Here is a 25,744-nt window from a genome sequence, read left to right on the forward strand (position 1 = left end):
CACACTATACATGAGCATATTTCCTACAGCAGGTTTAAATATATAGAATTCAGTAATAAATTCTTTTATTTGTTATGTAGGTAAAACGGTAGTACTGTGCACTGTAACCAAACCACATATTCATCTCCACATATGTAGGAGAAATAAGAAACCTGACATGTTTCTGTTCTAAATATTTATGCCATAATGTTCTAAACAGAATAATACCAGTGACAAAAATTAGGAAGTTTGGAACATGATGTTTCCTGCAGGAAAGTAATATTTGTTTATGTTATTTTAATTATTTACTAAGTGATAATCATGTTTTCTTAGTTTCATTTCACAATTTTTTATTTAGATTTTTAGATTTTGCCACAAATTTGTCTAAGCATTAGTAACGTAATTATAATTATTTAATGCTGATGTCATCCCAATCCATAGGCTGCTTATTGCTTGTCAGGGTTGACTTTGCGTGGTATGAACCTCATGGCCAGGCTGTGTGTGTCCTCTTCGACGGGCTGCTGTGAAATGTTGTTGGTTTGCCTGATGGTGTTGACGGTGCAGCCGGGCTGAGGGCACACTGTGTACTGTAGAAGAACTGTCACCAGTATGGCCTTCATCATCACCATAGCTATGTGCTTTCCCACACAGGCCCGTGGCCCACAGCCAAACGGCTGGAAGAAACGACTCGGCACCTGGAAATTCAGGAATGTAGATCAGTATTTTTTATTTATTAATATATTTATTTTTGCAAATTAATTAAAAAGACTATGCTGACATTACTACAAAGGGCATTCAGGTCAAACCAGAAATTTCTCATAAATGAAGGCATAAAAACCAAATATTTAAAGAAGATTTAAAACACAGTACTGCGATGAGTCTTGATGAGGCCACAGTAAAATAAGTGCATTTGTGTAGCAGGGGATTATATAGAGAAATAAAAGGGTTTTTTACTTATAAACTGATCTGTTATTCTGCACAATCAAAAGTCCCGGTTTGACCTGAACACCCCTTGTATTTAAAAAATTGGTAAGTGGTTAAATATTTTAAACTTCTTGCACTTTTCCCTTCCACTTCATATCACCCTTATAAATGTAACCCAATTCCCACTCACATTGTCTCTAAAGTTTTCCAAACTAAATTCGTTGGCTTTGGAAAAGAACTCCGTGCTCTTGTGCATCTGTCCGATGTTCAGAATGATGTTTGTCCCTTTGGCCACCTTGTAGCCTTCAATGAAATCGTCTTCTAGTGCTCGCCTCATGATGAAATCCACCACAGGATGGAAACGCAGAGATTCCTTTATAAAACTCTCCATCACTGACAACTTCTGCAGGTCAGCTGATTCCATCTCGCGTCCTCCTAAAAACACACAAGATTTTTTTGTTTGTTTTATATATATACATTTTTATTGATTTATGGTAGAATGAGTTTGGTGTGTAAAAAATTGCTATATAATTCTTGCACCAAAACATGCACCATAATAAATAGAAAAAAATAATAGAAAGAAATTAGTCTCAATTAATTAACTAAGGTTGATTTTTTATTTTTTTGATAAAGAATGACACGTAAAGTAAAAATGAGGAAGGGGCTAGAAAATTAAGTTTTCTTGTGTTTTTCTATTTTTTGTAGGTAGTTACCTAAGACACCTTGCATCTCCTGCAGTATACTCTGCTCCACTGCCGGCTTCTGCTTCAACAGCACCAGCATGAAGAACAGACTGATGGACAGAGTGTCTGGTGCTGCTATCACCATCTCCAACACACACTGCCTCACATCATCTTCTGACATTTCTCCATGATTCTGATACAGATTTACAACAGGATAGTAGCATCAGCACCTTAGACTTAATGTACAGAAAAACACAATAACATACTCCAGGACATTCTGTTATAGGACAGTAATCAGCAATAAAGTGGTGCATTGCCATCCAACATGAAGCAGAGTTACTATTTTGACTAAAGAGGGTTTTTTTTAACCTCTTCTACCACAGCGATATGCCAATGATTGCTATTTTTGTAAATGTATTACATTAACAACTTTTCCTGATTCATAAATCCAGTTAATGTTGTGGAACATAAAGACACATATTGGAACATAAAGACATAGTTTTTGTTGTCATTTCCTTAATAGCAACTATAAACAGCCATACTGTTCACCAGCCTTTACTTTTAGTTTTAATGTTGACATGACAGAAAAAAATCAGTTCATAACCACCCCACACCTCCAGGGTCTGGGTTTGGGTTTGTTCTCCTGCTCTTGGTGGGTTTCCTCCAGGTACTCCAATTTCCTCCATCAGTCCAAAGACATGCAGGTTAGGCTAATTGGCGTTCCTACAGTAAATTTCTCATATTGTGCGAAAGAGCGTGTGTATGAGTGCCCTGCGATGGATTGGCAGTCCCCAATATTGAGGATAACCACTATAGACGTTTATAGAGGAAATGGCAAAAAAATCTTCTCCTGAAGGCTTTCCTGTGTTTAAAAACTTCGTCATCGTTTTACAACTGAGAACACAAAATGCTGACGGTGGAAATTTCTTCAATAATGCATCAAAAGATCTTGCAGGAAGCTCCTTCTGCAGGTTGTTACGATAGAATTAATCAATCGTGTCTTAAAACAAGCACATTTATATAAATCTGTAATTTGTTTTACAGCTGCAACTAAACTAGTCTCAGAGCCACTGCATCCTTCCAACCAATCAGAAGTGAGTTTTGATCAGTGCAAACCTGGGCAAATATCAATTCGGTTGCGAAGTCCGGTTCATCCAGTTTTTCCACGGCCTTGATGATTTTGCGCTTTTGCTCCACAAGCTTCCCCATCTCATCCTGTAGCTCCTTTCTACAAGAGATTGGCTCTGGTTAGAACATTGCACTACAAACAAAAAAGTAACTCAATTAAAATGTTTCGTGAGGAACCAACGCTGCTCGTTGATGTTTTTTATACACCCAGTCTAGTCGGAAAAAAAATTCTGGCTGGATGAGCACAGTTTGCCAAGTGTCGAAGTACTTGTGGATCTTCACTAGCAACTCTTTCTCTGCCAAAACAGAGGAGTTAATGAGAAATATTTTCAAATAATGTACGTGATCAGTTCTGGTTAAGTACATCCATCTATTGTGCAGTTCTGAAAATTAATAGTCTAACCGTTGATAGGAATTTGGAGGAAGAGTCTGTTGGAGACATCGACAACGACGCAGCGCAGGAAATCCAGAGCATCCACGTGGCCTGAGGAGTCCGTGAACTCACACAACACATCCAAGTGCTTATTGGTGGCATTAACACACACACCAACTGTCCTCTGCAAACCAGGCCCTGATAGAGCTACAGTAGACCACATGATTTTACACTTACACTAATCTGAGAGATTTTCCCACGATTTGTATTAAAAAAAAAAAAAAAAAGTTTCCTCAAACAGTTTATGAGAGATTAGGAAAACCGTTTACCTTTAGCAAAATATGTGCGTAGTTTTTTCCAAAGTGGGATGTTGCTGTTAAAGATTATGCCTTGTTCATCCATACCGATACACCTTAGGCCACTTCTGCTAGCAAATCTAGCAACATAGTTACTGCTCTTCAGAACATGATACACAGCAGATGACCTAAAAACGAAAAAGTCCAGCAAACTTTAGGTTTTATCTATATTATTTAAGTGAAGCTGCATTGATGCACGTGCCATAATAAGCATAATTTTTTTTCATGAGTTAAGCAACTCACTTGCTTAGGATGAGCGTCTCCTCTCCCTGGATCCAAACTCGAGTCATGCAACCATATTTCTTATTATAATAATTGCTGGCTGTACCAATACCCATCCACAAAAATCTAGCATAGCTTAAAATGGGGCCAAGACCCAGTAACCAGTATGGACCTGGGAGAAAATGAGACATTAGCTAGCTTCTTTACTTGCATCCATGCATACATTGCTAAGTAATGGTTGGTTACAATAATCTATGACTTTTCATTCATTTCACTTGTCCAGCGGTCATGGTTGTAGGAGACTGCTGAGGAGCCAATTTCTGGCAACCCACTGACATACAGTATGCACTCCCAATCATTTACTATTGGTAATTTGTAAACACCAATCAGCCTACTGTGTATATCTCTGGACTGTGAGAGAAACTATAGTTTCAAGTGGAAATCCACCAAGCCACCTGAAGGACATGCAAACTCCTTGCACACAGTCCAGAGACGAGTTTCGAACCCCTAACCCTAAAGGAGCAATGTGACAGTGTTAACCACTAACCCTAACCAATGCCACCTTGACCAGTATTGTAACTGATAAATGTATAAAAAAAATCAATGTCATTATCTTCCCTAAAGGAGATAAAGGATAACTCACCTGGTAAGTTCCCTCTCTTACAGGCTGTAAGTGAAATCAGCAGGAGAAGCAACAGTAATGCTGATATAACTCCCAATCCACTAGCATCCACTGCAGCCACGACGTCAAACATGTTCTGTAACTCCATCCTTACACTGGGTGAACATACACTTAAACAACCTGAGCCCATAAAAAAGAGCACCAGTGAAATGAAATGAATTAATAATTAACTTGTGAATCTGAACCCGAAAGCCTAAAAGAATTTAGCGTCAAATAAAATCTGGATTCCTCTCCTTTTCTCTTCTGGCTTATATTAATGAACCCTGCCTTGACACCAAATCCACACATAGTGGTCCTTGAAAAGAAGGGGGATTTGAAGGGATTTGGCATGCAGCCATCCAATTTATTACGTCCTTCAAATCAAAGGCTCTGTGTTATTGGCATAGTCAAAACAATCCCGACCAATCTGTCTAAAAGTGCAATATGAGATCCCTTTTCATGCAAAAGTTTCCATAAAAAAAAAAGACAGATGTTCTTACCGAAATGATAAAGCCTTAATCTCCTTCACCTGTGCTCGAAGGTCTAGGGACGAATTCACAAGCTTTTAGCTGACCCTAAAATGTTCTCAGTAGAGCAGCCTTGTATTCTCCTTATACAATCTTTAACAATTGCCATGTAAATAAAGGCTACAGGTATAGTCATTTGTATACTTACATCACTCTGTCAGATGAAAACTGGAGACTCCTCTGAAGTTTGCTGATACTGTGGCTACGGCGACACAGATACTGCAGTTGCAGGCTCTCCTCATTTAAAATGTCGTTGGTTGTAGATCACATTAAAAAAAAAAAAACCCGGCTTTGTAAGACTTTTAAATTTGTCTGTTGCTTAGATACAGGCCTTACTTGTGCATGTGAAAGACCATTGTAAATCCTGAGGTTTTTGCCTGTTGGCTAGTTTTGAATAAACCCAACACGAAAGAGGGATGTGTGAAAAATGGGTCACTAACACATGCATCATACTTTTGGTGCACTTATCACTTTCTTGTTTTTTATTTTTTTTTATTTGTCTTTGTTCTATTCTTCCTGCCTAATCCATCATCTGAAAGGGCTTTTAAAGAGGCAGGTCAGCCTGACCGAGCACTACACGAATGAATGGCACTTTATCTCTTAAAGGACAAGAGGACGGGAACCAATTACTGCGCTGATGCTTGTTGCAGGGGCTTTTGTTACTCTTCCAGTCACAGCATCTATTACATTGCAAGTGATTTCTTATTATACAGAGCTATTTTTGACATTGCTTATACTGCATGTCTGCATGTCAGTTCGGTCAAAACATTTACTGGTCGTGTCATGGTCATAACAAAACAACAAAAATAACAAAAGATCTTTCAAAGTCCTGGTTTTAATTGTTCCATTTATCAGCATACAGTATCCTAATACACACATTTGTTAGTGCTAAGCATTTACGAGCACTTTATTCATCAAAATAATTAAACAAGACATGATTTGTGAGTCACTTAGTTATTTTGTCACGACATGCAAAAATATTCTGCGTATGAATTTGCTAAAACTCATGAGTTAAATATGAATATACTGTATATATACAATTCATGCAACCTTATAAACAAATGATTCAAACAATTATGTGTTCACAGTGGCGTTCCAGTTGCCTGCTGTTCAGGCTAAAAGATGCTTTCTGATTCATTTACTGCTGTATGAAAACGTGAACTGAAAACCGATTCCATTTTCACTGATCATTTGACTCATTATTATGACAAACAACACCCAGGGGGTCTCAGGCAGTCTGTTGTTTTTTAACTGGCTTTAAAAAGGAAACCGTAAATGTGCCAGGAACAACTGTGTCTGCTGGGGTATGAGAAACAGAGTGAGACAGAGAAAGAGAGAGAGGAAAAAAAACTTCTCTTCTCTTAAAGACGTGCCAGGTTTTAATACCGGATTAATGTTAACATATGACATTCATATGATCATATCGACCAGCCTCTTTGAGTAATCCATGACAATCCATACAGTATAAAAAGGTCATAAAGCAGAACTAATCAAAGGTCATTTTCTCTGAGATAAGGCATTTATTATTATTGGGTATCGATTTTATGATCGCTGGCTAAAGGGCACCCATTTACTGTACCTAACAACTCTAACACATCATCGGATCTTATCATAAAAATGCAGGAACATGCTGGACGGTTGCTAAGGCAAACATTACATAAGTACAGATTCAGAAAGTCATAATGTTATCCTCCTACTCTTCCTGTCTATACGGACATGTAGGAGTATCTTAAATCATTTACAAAACTACAGTATTTCCATCTCAAACTCTTCTATTAAATTACTAGGCAGTTACTACTTTCCAAAACGATTAAGACCATATTGCACTATAAAGTATGTGCTTGTATATTTAAAAGGGTGTCAGGAAAAAGCACACTACAAAAATTTTCAAATGTATGTCGAAACTCTTAAATATATATGGAAGTCAATATTTAAAAGCAGCAACAAGCTAACAGCCTGCTATAATGCAGAATTAGAAGCTTCGTCCTCGTCCTCCTCCTCCTCCTCTTCCCCTTCATCCTCTTCGTCATCATCATGATCATAATCCTCATTGTCAACGTCCTCGTTTCTGTCAGTAATGACCACTTCGTCCTTGTCGTTGGGATCGATGTCTTCTTTAAACCACACAGCTTTGTAGCCATCTTCCATGCGCCGCTCCTTGGTGAGAATAGGTTTCACCTCTTTTTCCAAATCTGTGCTGTCTGAGGTATTAAGGCTGCTGGAGTCTGTAGGAAGAGAGCCATTATCATGGTTGGTCTTGCTCTGCTCGGCCGGAGCGCTGCGCTGCGTCTTCAGTACATCCGCAACGCCGTGGCTAGGCTTCGGCCCTTGTGGCAGCACCAACTCTGCCGCCTGCTTCGAAGTCACGCTGTCCGTGTCTCCATCAGACTGGAAACCCTCATTGGTGTACTGCACTCCATCTTTAGGACCACCTGAACTCCCACTCAGCTGCAGGCACAAACAGGTCCATACAAAAAAAAAAGAAATTTGCATGTGATTTTTTTACTCCAAAGCCTCAAACCCAGAGATAAATCTATTTGTTGGTCATAAATAAGATTAAATTACACAATAAATATCTGTATATAAATAAAAGGCTTTTGTATACTCTTATTACTTGTGTAAGTGACTTACCGTGCTCCGGAAGATGCTAGCCTCAGACAACTTCTTCCAGTTCGTATTGAAGCGACTCAGGTTGTAGGCTAGAACACCAATAACTACAAAGCAGATGAGTAGCACTATAGCCAGACTCACTCCCAGAGCTATCATATCCTCTGTCTGGAACTGACCCGACGGCAAAGGCAACCCTTCTGAAACAAACATTATGACATGGCCACAATGTAATGCCTTTTCACAATGTACAGTACTAAAAACACAGACCATAAGACCACAAGTAAAAAAAAAAAAAATCCTTTTTAAAGGTCTCTTCCAAATAGTTGAGAAGTCACTTTATGGTAAAAGTACTAATACATCAAATAGAATAATTAAAAATAAAATAAAAAAACCCTGAACCCTGTGGTGGTGCATCTGAACATGGTACAGTATGCTATGAAGCAATCTAAAAGGCATAATACTCTATAAGATAATGACACCTATTGGAATTCTTTTGCAAATGTACTTTTACCAAGTGGTAGAGATGGCTCGATCAGGTTAAGTTTCACACATTTCTTAATAAGATATAGATCAAAAAGTTCAGCAGAGCGTTATTCATTATTCATGGCATTATATATTTTCTTTCTTTTCCCCCCTCTAATTTAGTTGTATCTGATTCCTCCCCGTCACTAGGGGGCTCCACATTAAGCTATTACTACCACTCAGTCTGAAGGCCGAAGTCTATTACGTGTTTCCTCCGAACCATGTGACGCCAGCCGACTCACCCACGCAAAATTGGGAGCGGTGTAACACCTTTGGAGGACAGCGCTATCCGCTCCTTCCACTTGCGTGAGCTCACAGATGCCCCTGATTGGCTGTAGAGCCGTGTGGGAGCAGTAAGCACCTTTCATCCCTCTCTTATGAGAGATCTCGGCCAATCAGCTCTCTCTAGACCTCCGGCTGCGAGAGTTTATAGCATCACCTGAGAATCAAACTCGCGATAGGGTGAGCTACCCGGAGGCCCAGCATTATTCAGTTCAACAAACAACATATTCTGAATTACGAAGGCTGTAATTCATCATGCAATCATACAAACACATTTTTTTACATCCTTAAACCCTATCTTATAGGCACCCTAACATACATACAGTATCACCATGACCTACACATTAAAATGAAAAAGCAAAGCTGAAGCATGCAGCAATCACCACATTTGATTTGAAAGAGTGAAGCAGAGGAGATGTGTGGATGAGTTTTTAGGATTAAGGTTTCTGCATTTCAAACTGTCTATGTACCTGTGTATGGACTGCGAGTAGTATCAGGGTTTGTGGTAATGGTTTGTGGACTGGAGGTGCTTTCCGTTAGCTGTGTACCTGTAACTGTGGTAGGATCTGTAACCATGTTAGTGGTTATTTGACTACTGGTAACCATGCTTGTAGTCATGGCAGTGGTATTAAGCTTAGGGGTTGTAGTGGGCATGTCCGTAGTGGTGACTCCTAAAGAAACAGCAATAACATTCATTAAGTCCTTTGCAATCCAGCCAATTCAAGAAAATAATTTGGTCCTGAATCTGTTATTCTTTTTAAATTGGCTAGACAGAAAGAGACCTACTCGCAAACCTCTCAGTACTTGCATCTTCCCTTCAAACGCAGCATAAGCAAGCATCAATCCCACAACATAATGCAAATTCCCACAAAGGGCAAGGCTGAACTAGCTAGAAGAGATTTCCTTATTACTGTGTCAGGTGTTTCAAAATAATATCTCCTAGTTTCTATTATGGCTATTAGGTTGTGGATTGTTAAGGATAAGGCGTAATAAATGCATGATTAAAAAGTATTACTATCCCCAGACCAGTAATGTAATGTTTCTCTTTTCTCACCTGGAGTGACTTCTACAGAGAGAGAGGCATGGCTGAATTCACCAGTTGTTGTATCAACTACTGTTATCTAGAGCAAAAAAATGTATACATGTATGTGCCATACTCCTATTTTACTTCATTGTAACAGGTAAGGACACAAAGAAATGACAAAAAAAACTCTCTCTTTATATATACTGTATATATACTGTATAAAGGGTAAAGCATACCTGTAAGTCCAAGGGGCCAGGTAAAGCTGCTCTTGTCATGATTATGAAGCCTTCTGGAGTGATTTTAAAGTGACTGGCTGCAGGAACCTCAAATGTAATATTAGGATTTACTCCCTGCAATGACAATTAAACGAAACATTAAACAACTTACTATATTAGACTGTTCCTTTTCCATTTCTTGGTGGGATTAAAGCAGACTGAGAAGGTCAGTCCAGATTTCTTTATCCAGCGAGATCCCTAGCAGTAGCAGTGGCTTGTGGGCCAAAATTTTGGTGTAGCAGGATGACACTAATGACATCAAAACAGCACCAACAAAAGAAGTTCAGAGGCCGTCGCATTGGCTTATGCCATAGGATATGTTGTATAAGTGGCCTGAAATTCCAGTGAATTTATAAAGTAATAATGGAATATCTACAGTAAGTGGGGTTGACACTGAAGGGTCATCCAGTGTATAGACTTGCAGCTTGTTTGAGTGGTTTTACCCTGATATCAAGACAATATAATTATATATGGTATTAGAGCTAATATTTTTAATCAGGGCAGCATAGTGGCGAAGTGGTTAGCACTTAGGCTTTGCACATTTAGGATCAAGAGATTGATTCCTGCCTCGTGTCTGTGTGCATGGAGTTTGCATGTTCTCCCAGTGGTTGGTGGGTTTCCTCTGGGTACTCTGGTTTCCTCCCACATTTCAAAGACATGCAGATTAGCTTGACTGGCATTCCCAAATTGCCTGTTACAGTATGTATCTCTGTTTTTGTGGGTGTGTGCCCTGGGATGGATTGGCACCATGTCCAGAATGTACCCTGCCTTGTCATCAAAGTCTCCTGGGATAGGCTTCAAGCCGCCTGTGACATTGTAACAGGATAAACGGTATAAAAGATTAATTGAATAAATCAATCTTTTACCAGAGTTAATATGGTTCATCAACGTTTTAATCCCAACTACATCTCAAAAGACCCTTTATAGTACAACACTAAATCAGAAAAAGTTGGGACAGGGTGGAAAATGTAAAAAAAAAAAAGAAAAAGAAAAAAGAAAGTTATAAATTGTATTTCATTGCAGACAGTACGAACACAAATTATTTCATGTTTTTTTCCGTCAACATCATTTGATTTGTAAATAACTATCCATTATTGCCAGTCAGGCTTGCAACACATTTAAAAAAAAGTTGGGACAGGGGCAATTCAGGAGTGGTAATGAGGTATAATAACTAAATAATGATGTGATTTGAAACTGGTGATGTTAACAGGTGATTGCAATCATGATTCGGTACAAAAGCAGCATTGAGGAAAGGCTTACTTCTTTAGAAGCAAAGATGGACAGAGGATCGCCAGTTTGCCACCCAATAAAAGAAAGGAAGAGATTTGGGCATTTCTCCCTCTACAGTGCATAACATAGTGAAAAGGATCAGAGAATCTGGAGAAATTACCATGCGCAAAGGCCAAGGGCGCAAGCCTAAACTGAATGGCCGTGATCTCCGAGCCCTCAGACGGCACTGCATTAAAAACCGTCATTCATCAATAAATGATATAACTGTGTGGGCTCAGGACTACTTCAGGAAGTCACTCTCAAGCACTACAATATGTAGTTACATTAGGAAATGCCAGATAAAACTGTACTGTGCCAAAAGGAAGCCCTACATAAATAGTGTCCAGAAACGCTGTCGACTACTCTGGGCTCTGAGGCATCTGGGATGGTCCATTGCGCAGTGGAAACGTGTATTGTGGTCAGTCGAATCGGTATTTCACATCTTTGTTGGAAGAATTGGACGCTGTGTGCTGCGAACCAAAGAGGAAAAGGACCATCCAGACTGTTACCAGGTACAAGTCCAAAAGCCAGGGCCTGTCATGGTATGGGGTTGTGTCAGTGGCTTCGGCAAAGGTAACTTTGGTACCATCATGGCACCATCAATGCTGAGAAGTATATCTCAGTTTTGGAGAAACAAATGCTGCCTTCAAGACGACGTCTTTTTCAGGGACGACCGCTGCTTTTCTCTAAGCATGGGGAAGCATCTCTCGACTGCTCATTTGTGTAAATGCAAAAAAATATTACTCACTAATTTGGATGGTGAGTAAATAGCCTTATAGCAGCTTTTGTGGCTTGTCTTCATTGGTCACTCACAAAAGTCAATTATTATTATTTATTTATTTATTTTTACAAATTTTAGAACATTCAAAAATCATAATATCATATTCATCATATAAATATCATAATCAGGACTTATTACCCTGCAGATACAGTAGATGGAACTGCCACTGCCCAGATGTTCCCAACCACCAGTGAGATATTATTCTAGATTAGCCTTAGCAGTTATCTGTGTAAAGTACCTGAACTACTTTAATTTGCACCCCTTGATGTGGGGAAGCAATGGCTTAAACATGAGGCTCTCTTGAATGTTAAGCTTCTCACCCTAACATGGAGGAAACCCCAGGAGGATGCAGGGGAACCTAATTTCTGACATCTTTCTTTGCATGTCTATTCAAAACTGTGCTGCTGTTCAAACGGACTTGGTGATGGTTTTCAAAACACTGTGTGTGTGTGTGTGTGTGTGTGTGTGTGTGTGTGTGTGTGTGTGTGTGTGTGTGTGTGTGATATAATTGTATACTATGTACTATAATAATGTACTATGATATAATTCTCATATTAGAATTATATACTAGTTAGTTATTAGTTTTTACTCCACATCTTAGAGATCCACTATGAATGCATGAATGTGTCCAGCTAAGCAATTAGGTGTGTATTTAAGACTTACATCAGAGAAGTCTTCATCTGTGGCTTGAACCCGTAAAGGTGTGGTGCCTGCCTTGCTTTCTAGCACCAGGCTGTCAACACCTGCATTCTCAGAGATGAAACCTTCATAGTTGGTTTTGTCAAACTTGGGTGGAAACTTGCTATTTGTCACTACTACTTGTAGTGTAACAGTTGTGGTGGCAGCCTGGTCAGGACTGACCTGTTCATATGCCTACAGAGTGGATGATGGAGATATGATTATCACATATGATACACTGATGATGTGCTCCACATTTTCTTAGGCTGCCAGTAAATAAACTCTGTGAACACACTAATCCCAACAGTGATTTTAGAGTGTGGCTGTGAGGATTTCCGAGTGATGTCAGATGAGGAGGTCGTGTACATCTAATAGCCGTGTACATCTGACTTAGTGGCAAGGAAGATATGTAGCCATAATGCTCAGGTGTCCCGTGAGTATAAGTGCTGTTTAAGCTTGATGAATTTGTACTAATCTTCTGGTATTATATTTTATATTGTAATAAACAGAGGAACTTACCATGACTGTCAGTATAATGTTTCTTGCTGTACCCACTGATTTCTGCATTGTAATACTTCCAGTGTTTTCATTAATAATGAATGTATTATCGACGTTTCCTGTTTGAAGATCGAACATTTGTAAAAATACTCAAATAGTGCCTAAAGCTACAGTAATATGCACATGACAAGGTTAAGGACAATATCGCTAACTTAATTAATTAAAAAGTTTGTCTAACCTTCAATAATTGCATATTTGATCGGCTCATTCCTTCCTTTGTCTCCATCAATAGCATGGACTGGACCAGGCTTCAGGGTTAATTCACCAGCCTGTGATTAAGGAAAGACTATCATCATTGAATCGGGAGGACATTGAATCTAGTCTATCAGCGGCCTTTGATTAGGTGGATAAGCCTGATTTAATCCTAACAATTATAGATGCATCTTGTCTCTTTTGCATAAGCAGCACTTCTTTATTTTGAATTTTTTATCTAATAGCATGAACCAAGTCAGTGTTGAAACCATGGGAAAAGAACACACCACTTGTTCGTGTATCTTGATATTCCCTGTATATCCAGAGGTGATGCAGAGTGTGACTGTGCCAACAGTGGACTCTTTGCATGGCTGAAACCACGGGGGTCGATTATTAATGTCTAAAACGATGACAATGACGGTGGTGGTGTCATTATGAGACAGTGACTCGGTTGAAGATAAGGGCGTGTCCTGAAACATCACCAAAGGTTTTCAATTCAGGGTTAAGATTTTAATATTTAAATAAACAAAATGATAATCAAATTTAAGATAAAAAAAATCTTTTATCATCTCATATTTATAAGATCTATTACCTGGACATAAAGAGTCATAGTGACCTCTTTAGTAGTTTCATAATTCAAAACCTTATTCACAATAATTTCTGGGTTACTTGCTGCCTTTAGTGTGAATTCATCCTGAGAGAGAGAGAGAGAGAGAGAGAGAGAGAGAGAGAGAAGAGTTGGAAGAAGGAAGTGTTCATAAACCCAGCTGCACTTTGCACTGTACTACATGTTGTATTTTAAGGGTTTATGACTGTTTGTCGAAAACAAATGAGACTTTGACTCACGTTTGGACATTCCAGCTTGTAGTACAGTTGATCTCCATCGAGGTCTTTAGCTTCAACTTTTCCTGCTGTTGTACCAACTTTGGATAGCTTTAGAGATAACATAAATGTTTAGTGTCCAATGACTATAGCATTTAAATTTATTTCTTCACTGAATGAAAATATCACTGGAATTCAGTATTGTGTGTGTAATATCATGTGGTTAATATGAGTATAATATCAGCTCTACCTCATTAACCTCCAGAATGTACGAGTTCAGATCAAAAACCGGGACGTTGTCGTTGAGGTTTATGACAATCACATATATTTTTATTGGGAGCTGCAAAGAATTAGTTTTTTCAGTGAAATATTGTAGTATTACATATTGGGCATAACAATATTTATATAATCAACAATGAGCAAGCTAACCGGAATTTCTCCATCCTTTTTACAAAGTATAGAAACAACCAGGGTAACATCTAGCGGGTCCTGGGACAAACATATTTAAAAATATCATTACATTTTAACTCTCACTCTGTAGAATCTCATAATCTGCTCAATACACAAAATCGAAAGGAAGTGAAATGAACACCTGTAAGAGGGATATTTACCTCATAGTCCAGAATTTTGTTTGCCTCGAGAATCCTGCCGTTTAGTTTAAAAGCATTTTGAGGATTTTCTGTAATTTCAAAGGTGACTCCTTCTGTAAGATTAGTTATTTCTGTGATGACACGACCAACTTCGTTGTTCTCTGGAATTTCCACTGTGGATTGGGCCCTGCAAACTGTATCATGAGGAGGGGGCAACAAACAACATCACTTCACATTCAGATCAGGATCATTTTAATTCCTCTTCACATACAACATAAATCATTTACTTACAATTTAAACATGTATTTCATGCTTTAATCACCTACAGTAGAACACTCACAAACAACCTCAACATAAAATGTCAGAAGGTACCACCAGAGAAGTTTCACTTTACAAAGGCTCTTATAGTGGTGCTAGAGAGATAAACATCATATTCACTCAATTGTTGTTTTGATGAGCTTAATAAAGAGTTCAGTCTAACACATCACCTTAACATCTTTCATGAATGTTAAATTATAGGAATGAGATCTGGAACATCACAGCATTTTAATTTTTATACTTTTTTACATACATTTTTCAGTTAGTCATCATGCCTTGTGTTTGGGAGCCCTGACATCCTGTACTTTTTATAATCATAGGATAAAAATGATAATAATTTAAAAATTCAATTAAAATTCATGACGTATATACATTGATCAGCCATAACTGCTAGGTGATTTGAATAAAATTGATTATTAATTACAGTACATATATACCTATACACTGCTGATAGGATTATGGACACCAAATGCTCATTTATGCCTGAGGGAGCAAAGGCCATCCCTTTCTTGTCTGATCCCACAGAAAAGCCAGTGCAGCACAAATTACTGAAAAAGTTAATGCGGGCTATGAAAAAAAAGGTCTCAGAAAACCCAGCTTGCTACGTATTGGCTAACAGGCAAAGACTTCAAGGTTGTTGATCCGGCCTCCAAATTCCCCAGATCCCAAACGGACAAGGCACTTGGTCTACTGATCTTTAATTTCATTCCAATTAATTGATCTAATAAAACTAAGCCTTATGTGACCAGATCTCATACGGTCAAGCCTTATTAATAAGATCTGTGCCATGTAACACAAACAGATGACAATTGTAAAGCACACTTACTCTGACCCGAAGTTTTACCGATGATCACAGCCAGCAGAAAGATAACTATTTTAAGTGAAATGAGATTGTTTAGATCCATTGCTCCGAAGGTCCCTGGCCGATCCTGTTCACTTTCAGACAACACAATAAACAGTTAGCTGATGAGGAAAAAAGCAGGCTACAGACCCAGCCTTTAAGATGAGATGTTATCTGTCATTTATTGGTCATAAAAAGCTGATTGTGTTGGACTTTTGCCCCTGTCGGTACGGACATATTCATATGGTGTTACAGTCACAAACTGTATCAGTTCACAGGCACAGACCATTTGTTTCCTTTTAGCTTTCAGTGCTTACCCGATCACTGCAAGGCCAAATCATGTAAAAAGGACAGGGATACGGGATGTTCACGGTGTTTCAGATTATTATTATTTCCACTATCTGAGGGATAGGCCATAAAAAAGGAAACCCTTCTTACCTAACATCCACATGCTTAAGGGGATATGAAATGTCTCTGGATCAATAACATTCTCATGTTAAAACCTTGGGCCGTGAACTGAATTAATTTGGAATATAATTTCAAACAGATTTTAACACGTGGAACTGTGCTTCATTTCAGCAGCAAAAAGGTGTAATGTTTTAGATAAAATTTTATTTTTGCCATTTTCAAGATCTGCTATGTCACATGGCTTACCTTCAGGTTTAACAATTCTTGACAGCATCTGTAATAGATAAATGTGTTCTGAAAAAATTTCTAAGGTCCCAAATAGAGACACGTAAACACTTTGTCCTTAACTCAGAATCATTCTTATTTAGGAATGCATTTAATTAAAAAAAATATATATGTCTTAAGTCTACATCATTGAACAGTTAATAATTTCAGTTCAGTAAAATAGACATGTATTGAAATTAAAATTATTCATAAAATTCATTCATAAAGTAAATGAGCAGAAGGTGCTTCCAAGCTCATAAGCTCATTTCTGTTATCACAGTTAAATTGAATGGTTTATAATCTTACTCTCTTGTGTTGCAAAGAACAGGATAGATTACATTTTGAGTCTGGTTTCTCTCAAAGTTTCTTCCTATTTCATCCTTTGCCAGATTTGCCTCTGGCTTGCTCAGTAGGGACCAATATGATGATGATGATCATTATCATCATCTATATTACTTTATCCTGTATTCAGGGTCGTGGGGGCCTAGAGCCTATCCCAGGAGACTTAGGGTCCAAGGCAGGATACACCCTGGACAGGGTGCCAATCCCCTGTGCGCAGGGCACACACACTCACACACATAATACACTTATTCACAATCTACAGACAATTTTGGGGACTGCCAGTTAGCCTAATCTGCATGTCTTTGGGCTGTGGGAGGAAACCAGAGAAAACCCTTCAAGCACAGGGAAAACATGCACACAGAGATGGGAATCAAACTGGCCAGGAATCAAACCCGGACCTTGGAGAGGCAAGGCATTGCAAACCACTAAGCAACTCGGCCGCCTAGGGATCAATGTATGAAGTTTTAATATAGTCTATACTAAATAGCTGATTTTGTGACAATGTACATTATTAAAATGGCTATACAGACAAAACTGAGGGAGTTTAGCATTGCCACCATGAGGATAAGGAAACCCAAATGGACACATGAACATGACAAACACTTTACCTTGAGGTGATAATACCACCCACAGCACCACCATGTCACACCAAGCAAATAAACATATTTAAAAAGTATTATTAATGAATAAGGAAAGTGCACAGGTATGATACATATAGTAACCTGGATCCAGTAAACATATAACAAACTATGACAGCTTTTATAGCACATATAATTTAACACTGGGATTTAATCAATTTAATTTCATTATCCTAATTTGCAAAATATAATGAATAATGTTCAAATATTACTATTTAAAGAATTACATTAGGACACTTAAGTTAGAATGCTGTACATAGATTTCAGTTCAGCATTCAATGCAATCATCCCTGATTAAGAAGCTGAGCCTGTTGGCCTGAACACCTCCCTCTGTAACTGGATCCTGGACTTTTTGCCCGAAAGGCCCCAGTCAGTGCAGATCGGGGAACTGCACATCCAGCACCACCATGATAAGCACTGGGGCCCCCCAGGGCTGTGTGCTCAGTCTGCTGCTGTTCACACTGCTGACTCATGATTGTGTAGTGACACACAGCTCCAATCATATTAACAAGTTTGCTGATGAAACGACCGTGGAGGTCAGCAAGAACGACGAGTCAGCATACAGAGAGGAAGTGCAGAGGCTAACGGACTGGTGTTAGGACAACAACCTGCCTCTGAACATCGATAAAACAAAAGAGATCATTGTTGACTTCAGGAGGACATGGAGCGATCACTCTCCATTTAACATCGATGGTTCCTCTGTGGAGATTATCAAGAGCACAAAATCCCTGGGTGTCCACTTGGAGGAGAACCTCACCTGGTCCCTCAACACCACAACAAGCAATTGGACACACTCACATCCAGACTATGTAACAGTTTTTACCCACAAGCCATCCGTCTCCTCAATACAAAGGGACTGGACTAATAAAACACACACACACACACACACACACACACACACACACACACACACACATCTAAATAACATCAGGACTAAACTGAGAAACACACACATGCACAAACACTCTGATCTACAACCATCTCACAACTTGTTCATCCCGACCTACCTGATCTTCTCTTCTTGCACTATATTGCACATTATTTATCTTTTTGCTATTTTTTGCAGAAAGTATTTTAAATCATTGCTACTACTCAGGAATGTCAAATATTTACTGTTTCTCCTCCCACTACCTTAACTTATACCTCATTACTACAAAAGTGTTGAAACGAGTTACGCTGTTGTGTTAGTCACTCTGTAGCTCTTTGTTTGCACATTTGCATGTGCACTTTGCTGTCTGTTGTCTATTGTTGTCTCTTTGCTGTATAAAAGTGGTTTTAGGTTAACTTAAAAATAAAAAATGTAAATCTGTCATACAATATCTGAGCTAGTCAGCTAATTAGGTCTGCTAGTTAGCTAGCTGGTTCCGGTAGAGTTGAGATGTAAATTTATGTTGTTGCATGTATTTAGCACCTTGGTCCTGGAGGAACGTTGTTTCGTTTCACTGTGTACTGAACTGTATAGTGTATGGTTGAAATGACAATAAAAGCCTATTTGACTGAATAACCAACATGTTGAAACACAGGATCAATTTCAAACAGGATTGCTTATTGAGTATTAATAAACCCTGTATTATAAATTGGATAGAACATTTTTATCTTTGTCTTTAGATATTTTACACTAACACAGAAGATTTTACATGTTTGTTTTTTTATTAACATTTTCATTGCATGACAGATTTTGACTGATGATTCTTCTGCACACAACAAACTGGAATATGTGAGACATTTAAAAAAAGATTTCATTTAAAGCATACAGCATCATTAACCATACAATCATAAATCTGCAATAAGTCTTACAATACAGTTGGTTTATTGCTTTAGTATGTTGTGTAGTGTTGTATTTGAGAGGGTTGAGCGTCACTGGTACACGCTGGCACACATATATTGCTTCATTAGTGTGTTCACATGCTCTGTGTCTCCAGTGAGTCCACTGTAAAACACAGTACACACACTCATAAACTGGGAAAAGATGTTGTAGAAGCTACAAATTGGTAAAAAGTCTAAGGAATTTGGGTCGAACAAACTTACCTCTTCTTACTGTTTTGCATGCGGCGGAGGAAGGAGCAGAGGGACGAGAGCTTGGCTTTAGATTTTAGCAACTCGGCATGGCGACTAGTAAACTCAAGATCTCCCAGCTGTCTTGTCTGCAGTTCGGATCTTCTGTACCTTAACACCACATGTCACAAACGTCCACTTTACCCAATAAATTATTTATTAAGTTTAATGATATCTAACCATATGATCATTTTGAACCTCCAGCTATCAAACTTTTGTGTTTAAAAGCCTTGGTAAACCAGATTTAGCGGAATGACTCAAGTTATTAAGTAAACTTAAACTTTCAAAGTTATTGCACTTATTTAAAGTTTAATTTCACTGATTTTTCTAATTTTTTAAAGCAAACTTGCAAGCCCACCCCCAATCATCAGCAGTAGGTTCATCTTCTTCTGCTCTCTCTCTGGGAAACAAGCACCTTCTGCAGGAAGGACTGTCCCATTGTATGAAACTGTCATCATACTCTTCATTCCTGTAATACAAGATTATTTCTACTTAACATGAAAGAAAAAAAAGAAAGAAAGAAAGAAAGAAAGAAAGAAAGAAAGAAAGAAGAAAAGAAGAAAAGAAAAAAATTCAGGTCATTAATTTGAACCTGAAGTCAATCTAAACAGAAAACTCAGAAGATCTACTATTTCATATAAGCAAGAAGAAGACCAAAGCTTGGAACAAAGGATCAGGAAAGAAAATAAAAGCCTGAGAATAAAATCTGCTGTCCAAAGACAAGCCCTGCTTTACCTGTCTCCTGATGAGAATGAGACGGTGTACTGGAAGAGAAGCACTGATAACAGGGCAGTCTGCACTAAGCTCAGGAGATAAGGCATGATGATACCTTCAAGAAACAAAAGTAGAAACAAGATGAGAAATCACACACCTGGTTTTCCAAGCTATTTCATAAAAATATTAGGTAAGAATGCTGAACTCAAGCAGGAGACAAAACAGTCCAACTCACCTACAGGATAATGCACTCGCTGTAATAACACTTGCAGCAGGAGAACAATTGTGGTCACCCAGTTGCACAAAGCGGTTTTTGTACCCCCAGAAATTATTGATCAAAGGAAATAAAGAGATGTCATTGCCTGAAGCTTACAGCTGTGACTATTTACATTACTCATTAATGGGTATCTTTGTGTGCTCATGCTAATACAGTTACGTATCATTAGCAATACACACTTCCTTAGTGGATAAGATTTCACATTACTATTTAACAGTCCAATTTGTTAAAGGAAAATCAATGCAGTGAAACAGTAAGTGAGTTTAAGCACAATGAGGAGGAGGGGGGATCAACTAAAATCTCATGTGTTAAAACTAACTGCTTTTCAGTGTATTAATTGATATTACCAGTATTAGCAGATATTATCATAACTAAAGGATCTAAGGTTTGACATTGGATACTGGCTGGAAAGAGATTCACAGCCATAATATTAAAACCACTAATATGAACACTTCAGTTTTAGGTTCTCCTTGAGTCACTGTAAATCCTATGGGCTGATTCTGGGGATTAAACTTATTTTTCTGGCACATCCCATGGGTGCTCAAGTAAGATTGGGATCTGGGTGTTCATAAGTTAGACTGTGCAGGCTTGGATAAGCCTTGGGTGCCCATGATCCTATCGCCAGTATACTGGTATACAGTTAGTGTTTTCAGTTCACCTGTTGATGTTATGGCTAATCAGTATATCAGAGACAGTTTTCAATAAATATACTGTATTCTCTAAGGTAGATTGGCTACTCTCAGAATGAGTGCTTAATTGTGTGTGAAATTTGATTTTAGTTGCCATCTCTCCTGCTTTTTTCCAGACCTGTCCCTTTTTAAAAGATCTGTCCTGGAACATACATAGCACTAATGCATATAAACACTTAAAAAGTAATTAGATTTACATCCACACCACCACACAAGCCATTGAGAACTGGTTTCCATTGACAAAAAACACAATATTGATCCACTAGAAGTGTTCTAGAAGGCTCTTGGCTGTACCGTATGAGGTTGATTTTGTATATATTTTTTTTCCTCGATTTTGTCCCTAATTTAGTCGTGGTCAATTCCTCCCCATCACTAGGGGGCTCCCACATTAAGGCTACTACTACCACTCAGGCGGGAGGGCCGAAGACAATGACATGTTTCCTCTGAACCACGTGACGCCAGCCGACCGCATCTTTTCGAACTGCTCGCTCACGCACCGTTAGGGGCGGCGTAACACCCTCGGATGACAGCGCTATCCGCTCCTTCCGCTTGCTCACAGACGCCCCTGTAGGGCTGTACCCACATTCATGCTCCCACAACTCATGGCTGTACAGCCGTGCTCCCACATTCTGTACAGCCTTGAATGTGGGAGCACGAAGTACCTCTCATCCCTCCACTCTAAGAGAGCTCGGCCAATCAGCTCTCTCTAGACCTCCGGCTGCGAGAGGTTACAGCATCAACCGGGAATCAAACTTGCGATCTCTGGATGATAGGGTGAGCACTTTACCACTGCGCCACTCGGAGGCATCTTATGACGTTTATTCCAAAAAGTCAACTTCCACCTTTACAGTGGAACCCAGCACCTTCAGGGTCTGGGTTTAATTTTTGCGTCAGGTCTGTGTGCATGGAGTTGGTATGTTCTCCCCATGCTTGGTAGGTTTCCTCTGAATTCTCTGGGTTCCTCCCATATGCCAAAGAAATGCAGATTAGGCTAAAAGTGTGCAAATGTGCATTTGAATACAAAGGTTCCTAGATGCAGATGGATGAAATACTGTATGTATATATATATATATATACAGTATATACAGTATGGGTGATCATCCAGTGGGTTCCACCACATGATCACAGATTTTGCTGATTTTTTCGCCAATTGTTGGTATTGCCATGAAAATAAAACCCCCCAATTTTTTTGTCCCAACTCCCGCTTGTTAAAAAATGGCAGCCATCTTGATTTTTGGCCTCAACGCGCTTTGAGACACGCCCCTTTTTAAAATCCTCTTTTCGTTGATCTGAGAAAATCTGAGAAGTGATGGCGGAAAATTTCTCTTCGACTGGTTGATTTGAGATGGAATTACTCATATATATATATATATATATACCCACCCACACACACACACACACACACACATGTGTGTTAAGAATATAAAATATATTGTTTAGAATACAAAATATTGTTTGGTAAGCAAGATTCAAATGAGGAGAATACATTTGCTGTAGTATATCACAGTGCAAACCATGAAAACAGCTGATAAATTAAGCAAAATTTTTGTTTTTATATAAACATGCAGCCAAACTAAAGGCCTGCAAAGGACCAATTCTTGTAAAATTATCTAAGGGTCAGACAGACAGTTATGTCAATATTTGTTGTAAGTCAAATGTGCAACGCTAACTTAGTCACTAATGCCAAACTGAAGTTGACAGTGGAAAGGAAAAACTCCATGAGAATACAGTACAGAGAGTCTCTGTTCAAAGCCTCAAGATATCTTAAAATTGACATGGCAATGGCTTTTACTTTAAAAGCGTAATTTTAAATATATTTAAACGATTAACAAAGAATAATTATTATTAGTCCACTTCTGGAATTTGGATTGAAGACCAGTTATTTTCACAACACATAGTGCTTAAAGTAAAAAAAGAACAATGATTTTATGGCTTGCATAAATGTTTACAGCAGTCTACTGATTCACTGAGTACTCAAATATGAGTATTACTGTATTTTTATCCTGACTGAGTGACTATTCTCGTCACACAGCGTTCATCATGTCTGAGCAGTCGCCATTAATGATAAGCTTAGGTCCAGAGAGACAGGTGTGATTTCCTGGGCTTGCAGGGTAAAACATCAAAAGAAAAAACACACGGTGAATTAGAAAAGTGACAAGTATAGGATTCGTGACAATATCCGTTTAACAGTCTCTATTTTGAGTGATTTATCTAACATGGAAGATCAGCTTGTAGCATGATGTACATTACATTAATGTTGGAAAATTGAGTTCATCATGAAGTAACTTGACAAAGAAAGACATTTTGATGACTGTGTTATTACTCATACTGTAATTTAGTTACATGCAAGTTTTAGATTGGAAATCTCTGTCTTCAGCAGGGTGAAGAAATAGCCCAGTAGCAGGTTCAAAAATGTGTGACTTTATAGGGAGCTTTTCCATCTCGAGCTGGTACAAAACCACAGAGTCTCCTTCAGAGCTTGGTACCGTGTCTTGCATGCAAGAGAACTGCTAGTTTTTATAGAAATCCAAAACCAGCACATACCTTGAAAAATTTTAGACATATAAGTGTCTTTTTAGTTGATGACTACTTTACTACTTTAATTAATTAATTAAATTAATTAATATATTATTTTTTAAGTACTCACCAACTAAAATAATGTTTTAGCAATTACAAAAACATACCAAAATAGAGTACTGTACTGTGCAAAAGTCGTAAGCCACCCCTCTTCATATAAAATGCAATTATATAATGTAGATTAAAAAAAAAGGAAAATGGGGCAAATGATTTACTGTGACAGGCTGCAAAGTGCCAAAAGATACAATATAAAAATGGTTTGTTTATGTAACAACCTCAGCACGAACCTCATTTCCCCTCTCATCTGTTACAACCACTCAGCATTCAGCATCACCAGTATACTAATCACCATCCTGATCATCTGTCATCGTCTGCACCTGTTTCTCACTGGTTCATCCTTTACGTTAGATGGTTTTTATGCTAGAATGATTTATTTTTGTTTGTTAAGCCATTCAGGTTTAGTTAAGCCATTCAGGTAATGTCTGTATTGCTTAACAAACATAAATAATTTCTCTCTGAAGCTGGTCGAGAGAAATGAGAGAGGTCTGGATAACTACAGTATTCATCAAGACTACATATGAATACAGATGGTCTAGTTCTTTGGACGCAAAATATGAAGAAATAAGGGGTGGCTGAAGACTTTTGCTCAGTACTATGTATTGTTTACTGACGCGCTCATAAAAATCTTTTTTACAGGGGAAGAACAAATCTTTTAAAGTGTTTAAATCCAATGATGCACTCTAAAGTGCTAAATTATATGGTTTAATAGATTCTACTTTACACACCATACAGTGACATTTATTATGTAAGTGTGCAGCAAGATCATAGCTACCAGTATAACACAGGTACGCTTATTATAACAAGGATAGAAATCATAGTTTGGTTTAAAGCTTGAGAATTCATGGCTTTAAGACAGTTCTTTACAGTTTGCCATGAGTTTGGACTCCTGGTTGCTTTGGAAGTTCCTAGCTAAAGCATAGTAAATTTGTACAGTGTGTGAGTTAAGAGAAGTGACATCAAATGCTAAGAACCGTCAAGAGTTTTACTTAGAGAAAATTAGAAAAGTCCAACCGTTTGGGAATGTTTCAACTTAATGTATTAATCCTTTGCATTAATGAAATATAAGCCTCACAACCATTATCTTATAATAAAGAGCTTATAAAGAGCTGCTTTTCTAAATTGTGCTTGTATAATGTGTTTTCAGCTGAGAATTATAATACCCTTATATAAAACATTTTACATTTAATAAACCAAGCAGGCTAGTTTTAGTAATAGTAGTAGTAGTAGTAGTAGTAGCACATTTTGTTTTCTTTAAATTATATTTCAAAGGTTCTTGTGCAAAACACCTTTGTTTTTATTAAACCTGTGTCCTGTCCTGAAATTTAATTTATTTGTTTTATGATTAAAACATTATGCTATGCCAAAGTCTTATATACATCACTCCTATTTTTACATTTCCACTTTAATTGACTGTAAAGCATACTGTAGTCTGTACTAATGTAATCTTATTGATTTATTTATTTATTTTTAAATCAGGCTTCATTGGGTTCGTACGTAGATTAAATCAGTAGTTTTCCAACACATAACTGCAGTAACCGGTATGATTTTATAGATTTTATATGATTTCAAGATGATGATTAATGATTATATAACATTAATGAGCAACTGTCAACATTTTGTTGACAATGATAGGAAATTAATTTGTGGACATTAACAAGGCTGTATTTAAGATAAGTAAAAAAAAAAGAGTACCAATATATCTTTTATGGTAGAGTACTGTATAGAAGAGTACTAATTTATGAACATATTTTACTTTCCAAACAATATTATTATTATTATTATTATTATTATTATTATTAATAATAATAATAATAATAATAACAACAATAATAATAATAACAATAATAATAATAATAATAATAACAACAACAACAACAATAATAATAATAAAGGCGGCATGTTGACTTAGTGGTTAGCACTGTCATCTTGCACCTCCAGGGTCCGAGTTCGATTCCCGCCTCAGGTCTGTGTGCATGGAGCTTCCATGTTCTACCTGTGCTTGGTGCGTTTCCTCCGGGTAATCCAGTTTCCTCCCACAGTCCAAAGAAATGCAGATTAGATTAATTAGCATTCCCAAATTCAGTAGTGTGTGAATGTTGAACAGA

General features: G+C 37.9%; 2 protein-coding genes across 2 annotated transcripts; both read right to left on the reverse strand.

The window, feature by feature from the left end:
• Positions 1 to 312: 312 nt before the first annotated feature.
• On the reverse strand, positions 313 to 5,107 carry LOC128514256 (brain aromatase). The gene is made up of 11 exons (XM_053488023.1): positions 5,002 to 5,107; positions 4,827 to 4,869; positions 4,309 to 4,467; positions 3,687 to 3,837; positions 3,417 to 3,571; positions 3,118 to 3,294; positions 2,896 to 3,010; positions 2,703 to 2,814; positions 1,617 to 1,779; positions 1,094 to 1,338; positions 313 to 674 (listed from the first exon to the last, which is right to left on the reverse strand). Exons 3-11 carry the CDS (start codon positions 4,433 to 4,435, stop codon positions 426 to 428), a joined length of 1,494 nt encoding a protein of 497 aa, XP_053343998.1. The 5' UTR covers positions 4,436 to 4,467; positions 4,827 to 4,869; positions 5,002 to 5,107; the 3' UTR covers positions 313 to 425.
• A 563-nt stretch (positions 5,108 to 5,670) lies between these two features.
• Positions 5,671 to 14,415, reverse strand: cdhr5b (cadherin-related family member 5b). The gene is made up of 13 exons (XM_053510829.1): positions 14,401 to 14,415; positions 14,117 to 14,206; positions 13,891 to 13,977; positions 13,637 to 13,738; positions 13,332 to 13,514; positions 13,031 to 13,121; positions 12,814 to 12,911; positions 12,280 to 12,489; positions 9,528 to 9,641; positions 9,322 to 9,388; positions 8,738 to 8,938; positions 7,485 to 7,660; positions 5,671 to 7,301 (listed from the first exon to the last, which is right to left on the reverse strand). Exons 1-13 carry the CDS (start codon positions 14,413 to 14,415, stop codon positions 6,813 to 6,815), a joined length of 1,923 nt encoding a protein of 640 aa, XP_053366804.1. The 3' UTR covers positions 5,671 to 6,812.
• Positions 14,416 to 25,744: the final 11,329 nt, after the last annotated feature.

This window comes from Clarias gariepinus, chromosome 2 (assembly GCF_024256425.1).
Source record: "Clarias gariepinus isolate MV-2021 ecotype Netherlands chromosome 2, CGAR_prim_01v2, whole genome shotgun sequence".
NCBI lineage: Eukaryota > Metazoa > Chordata > Actinopteri > Siluriformes > Clariidae > Clarias > Clarias gariepinus.

Coding starts and splice junctions, on each gene's coding strand:
- LOC128514256 (XM_053488023.1), bottom strand. CDS start 4,435: ATGGAGTTACAGAACATGTTTGACGTCGTGGCTGCAGTGGATGCTAGT. Junction 3,838..4,308: donor TAAGAGAGGGAACTTACCAG/GTGAGTTATCCT, acceptor ATTTTCTCCCAG/GTCCATACTGGTTACTGGGT. Junction 3,295..3,416: donor ACGCACATATTTTGCTAAAG/GTAAACGGTTTT, acceptor GGTCTACTGTAG/CTCTATCAGGGCCTGGTTTG.
- cdhr5b (XM_053510829.1), bottom strand. Junction 12,912..13,030: donor CAAATATGCAATTATTGAAG/GTTAGACAAACT, acceptor ATCTTCAAACAG/GAAACGTCGATAATACATTC. Junction 9,389..9,527: donor CTGGCCCCTTGGACTTACAG/GTATGCTTTACC, acceptor TTTTTGCTCTAG/ATAACAGTAGTTGATACAAC.